The 4,886-nt window shown below is 33.0% G+C and overlaps 1 protein-coding gene across 1 annotated transcript; it reads left to right on the forward strand.

Moving 5' to 3' along the window:
• The first annotated feature begins 244 nt into the window (after nt 1-244).
• LOC110035831 (transcription factor MYB30-like) lies at nt 245-2,584 on the forward strand. The gene is made up of 3 exons (XM_020740132.1): nt 245-437; nt 557-686; nt 2,080-2,584. Exons 1-3 carry the CDS (start codon nt 305-307, stop codon nt 2,582-2,584), a joined length of 768 nt encoding a protein of 255 aa, XP_020595791.1. The 5' UTR covers nt 245-304.
• The last annotated feature ends 2,302 nt before the right edge of the window (nt 2,585-4,886 follow it).

The raw sequence follows: 4,886 nt of genomic DNA on the forward strand, positions 1-4,886 counted from the left end.
AAATCATTCTTGAAATAAAAAAATAAGCAATCTTTCACAAACAAGGCCTTGTATTGTAGTCTCATTTATAGCTTTAGTGTAAAGCACCACTGATTCTTGTGGCCTCCCTCTAAAACAAAAGAGAAGCCACGCTGACTTTTCCATAAAGAAAAGACTTACAGGTTTCAAGGCCAATGAGCCCATAAGATAACTCATAGGTGTAAAGCCTTGTCACATTCAACTCTCTCTCTCTCTCTCTCTCTCTGTATATATATATATACATTTCTCTGTTCATCAGAATGCAGTTAACGGACTAGAAGTGGCCATGGGAAGGTCTCCTCGCTGTGATAATACTGGCATCAAGAAAGGACCTTGGACTCCCGAGGAGGATATTCTTCTCTTCTCCTACATTCAGCAACATGGTCCAGGAAAATGGAGATCTGTGCCCATTAATGCAGGTAAACAAATCAATCCATTTCTTTCCGTGAGGAACTCTTTCTGTAACTTAAAGATTACTGCCGGGGTATAGAATGAGAAAATTAGTATTTCATGATCGTAGATGGGGAACTTATTGTAGGGTTGAAGAGATGTAGTAAGAGCTGCAGATTAAGGTGGACTAACTACCTGAGGCCGGGAATCAAACGCGGGAGCTTCACCCCACAGGAAGAAGGAATCATTGTCCAGCTTCAAGCTTTGATTGGAAACAGGTTCATTAACAATAAAAACTCTCTTTTGATTCCTCACAATAATCAACAAATAAACGAATGATATGATGTCAGAGTTTAGTACTATTCTTTCTATAATTTTTTTTTTTTAAAAAAAAAGAGCAAAAAACTTGAAGCCTCTACAATAAATACAAATAATCAACATATATTTATAATCAGTGTATAAACAAATAAGAAATTGACCGAGAGAGAATATATTCAGAATATGCTGTGAAAAATTAAGGGCTCGTTTTGTAGAGCCTTTTAATGAGATTTATCAAAGGATTTGTTAAATCAAGCCAAGTAGTAAAATGATGGAGGTTCATGGACTTTTTAATTTTTGAACTTATGGTCTTAAATTTAGTCTTAAACTTGGATAAATTTAGCAGATTTATTAGATCTTATAAGTGCTAAATTTTTTTGTCTTAAACTTGGATAAATTTAGCAGATTTTTTATTTGCAGATTTATTAGATCTTATAAGTGCTAAATTTTTTTTTGCAGCCAAACACCTCCTTAAATGAGGATTGCTTTTTGGCCCATGAATTTGCATTTGGGTAGTTGTATTACACTAACGGATTTGCACGCATTCTAACGCAAAATTAGATGTTAAATCACTTTCATACAGGATTAAAGATTTTTAGAATTTGTTTAGACATTGAAGTGAAGAAGTGAAAGATCCAAAAATGAGAAGGTTAAGTCGGGAGATTCCAATTATAAAGATAGAAATATTATTAAAATTATATAATGCTAATGATATAATATTTTTAATAAACATGACAAATAAGTGATTATGTATATTATAAAAAAAATTAAGAAAATTATATTTTGGCATCATTCATCCATTATTAGATCAAATCTGTAAAATGACTCCGGATTTAAGGGTTGTGCAATTCAAAAATCAGTTTTAACAAGTTGATTATGATTCCAAATAAATTTGATATTTCAATCGAATTGGATCAATTTGAGGACTATAATTCAGGCTCCAATTGGATCCAATTTTTCACCAACTTGTATGGAACATTATAAGAGGATTTTTCCTCTGTTCTTACATTAATTGTTTTTTCCCATTTTACATTATTTAAAATTAAATTCTCATTAAAAGCAACTCCGGACGTGATCTTGTGTTTCTATGTATTTACATCTCTAAAACCGAAACATTGCATTTTACATACTGCTTTTTTAACTTTTAAAATATTGAATGCACCATTTCATATATTAGATAGACATATATCTATAAAAAATGAAATTTAGATGTTAGATCCTTAAATAGATAGGGATCGAGTGTCATGCTGTAAATCTCTCATAAACATAAATCAAAGACTAACTTTTATTCTTCATTTTAGACACAAACTTATGTTAAAAATATGATAACCTGTTTTTTACATAAACATCCAGGTGGGCTGCAATTGCCTCCTACCTTCCGCGGAGAACAGACAACGATATAAAGAACTATTGGAACACCCACCTCAAAAAGAAACTCAACAATGGCGGCGCCACTATCACTTTGGGCCACCTGAACTCACCAAACGACCATCCTTCCTACTTTCACAGTCCCCTAATCAGCATCGAAACACCCACATCAAACCCAAAGAACTCCTCTTCTTCCTACGCTGCCAGCGAAGACAACATCTCAAGACTCCTCCATGGGTGGCTTCAGTCCTCATCACAACCAGAAGTTGATCATGGCAGCAGAGTCTTTAACGACAACATCAAAAATGACAGCTTGATCAATTATATCGGTGTTGAATCTGTGGGTTCGCCGGAGAGCCTTGCTTGGCCTGAAGAGAGGGCGGCGGTGGGTGGACGGAGTTCTTCTCTGAACTACTTGGAGAAGTGGCTCTTAGATGATCCAGCTGATGGTTATGTAGAGCCTCCACTGACCTTCTGCAGATTTAATTAAATGATGATTTAATCTTATTTCTTAAAATGGAGTTATTTGTCTTCAATCAAAATAAAATACGTAAATTATATTGATATAGAATTCATCAAGGAGCCCTCTGAGGCCGCTTTTAGTCTTGTGAACTGAAGTGGCACATTGAGTTACCATTTAGTGTTTGATATGTCTCATAAGGATTAAATAAATCATTTTGAATGTTGTTTCTGCTGGAAACTTATTAAAAGATGTAGAATTTTATTGCTAAAATTTGTTGGGTCCTTTTCAGCCTACATTAATGTCATGATTATGTCTATTTATAGGCATGAGATACTAAATCTAGAAAATTTCTAAACTCATTTTTTTTTATTTTTATAAAGCATACTCTACATTCTTCCAAATTAAATATTGTAGGGTATTCTAGTTTAAAACACATATGCAAGAATTTCTATATTAAGACTAGATAGAATATTTTAGAATATTGGAGTAATAAGCATCAATCTTATCACTCGTCTTTGATGCGAACTTCGATTACTCCAATAAGAGTGTCATAGTTCAAACTCCTCCTATGGTCATTGCCACCACTAAAGTAACGTTGTCCGGCCATCACAATCATCTTTTGAACCACAATTGCCCAATCGCTGACAACCGTGATAAGGACAACTGGATCCAACCTTCATAAAGTACCCAAAAAGAGTCTAAATGACTCAATTATAAATTTATGGAATATTTATTTTTGAACTAGACCAACAAAATCGTTCAAAAATAGGGAGACAATTGATATGTTATCAACATTTTTCTCCATTCTACATAAATCTCGAGGCATTTTTTAACAAAAAAACATTCCAGATTTAAATTAAGGATCATTCGGGGCCCTGATTTTAGCGAGTTTATAGTTGAAGTGATCATCTCGACAAGACGAACTTAATAATACTAAATTGGTTTGATTCAAGTCTAATCAAGTTCAGATCAAGCCATTAAAACGCTTTTTGACGTTTTATGTCTTTAATTGGATGGTTAAATTAACTTTGAATTTGACATATTTATATTGAAATAAAAAATCTCAATGCGAAAAATCCAACAAACCAAAGCTCTTTTATTTTTAGGTCATTAAAAATCCTTTTGTCAGAGGGGATCAATATGAGTTGTCCAATCATGTAGTTGTAGAATTTAATATCCAAAGGACCAAATATATCACTCTTTCGTAGCTTATAAATAGATCCACTCTCTTCACTTGGAAGAGAAGTGGGAGGATTCGATTTTTAGTGCTGTTTTTTTATTAATGACCCGGCGATAACTTCCAACCTATGTAACTGTTGATCATTGTCTACCTGTCTTCGTCAACCATCTTTGGCAGCCCATGCTCTTCGTTATCGGCAAATTGTACAATATAATGATGATTTTGAAGACAGTGTTAGAGGGAGCATCATATTGAAAATTATGTGATAACTCCTAGTGATAATTGATTACAAAAATTGTACAAAATATGATAAAATTCTCTGAACTTCTGGAGCTTTATGTACATCATATACAGACAAACATTATATTTGGTGTGATGTTGTAACCCTACTCTTCCGGCTGTGAGAAAAAATGGTGCATTCCTTGAAATTACATAATTATAGTGGAATGCATAGTCTGGGTTAGGCCCTATGATTGTTTTCCCTTTTAAGTTTTTCAATGTAAAAAAAATTGGTGTCTCCTACAACTTTCAAATTATCTGATTGTATGTTGGATCATCATACAATACTAAGTCGTTAAACTATCATCTATCATCTCGAAGCTTCTAGTTCATAATATTTCTTTTACTAATTTTTCACCTAAATGTTTATGTTTTTATTTATTTTCATTTATGTAATTATTTGTGGATCATTATTCAAGGCGAAGATATTAGGCTGCTTCTCTCCTTGAAGGCACAATTCTGACATGCATCAATAATCATCGAATTTTTTTTTATCAAAACTTTCAAAAATACTTATAAGTATATTATTTTGAATATTAAAAGCCATTTTCAATGCAATATTGATGTTTTATGTTGAAAATTGTTTATTCAATTTAATAGTAAGATAATTTGCACTAAATATGTCTGTTATTTTGACCCCTAATTATTGAACTAAGGTATAATATTGATGTTTTATGCTGAAAATTGTTTATTCAATTTAATAGTAAGATAGTTTGCACTAAATATGTCTGTTATTTTGACCACCAATTATTGAACTAAGGTAAAAGGGCACTTTTGTAATGTGGTATCGCTCACCTGCCACATCTCACCTACCGCTCACCTACCTCCCACCTACCACTCTCTTGCTTCTATAAATAGAGAGGGTGTGAG

Source organism: Phalaenopsis equestris, unplaced genomic scaffold (assembly GCF_001263595.1).
Source record: "Phalaenopsis equestris unplaced genomic scaffold, ASM126359v1 Scaffold200192, whole genome shotgun sequence".
Classification (NCBI taxonomy): Eukaryota; Viridiplantae; Streptophyta; class Magnoliopsida; order Asparagales; family Orchidaceae; genus Phalaenopsis; species Phalaenopsis equestris.

Excerpts from the sequence above, each read along its gene's own strand:
- LOC110035831 (XM_020740132.1), top strand. The coding sequence starts at position 305 with ATGGGAAGGTCTCCTCGCTGTGATAATACTGGCATCAAGAAAGGACCT. Across the intron at positions 438-556 it reads ATCTGTGCCCATTAATGCAG|GGTTGAAGAGATGTAGTAAG; the intron begins GTAAACAAATCA and ends AACTTATTGTAG. Across the intron at positions 687-2,079 it reads CAAGCTTTGATTGGAAACAG|GTGGGCTGCAATTGCCTCCT; the intron begins GTTCATTAACAA and ends ATAAACATCCAG.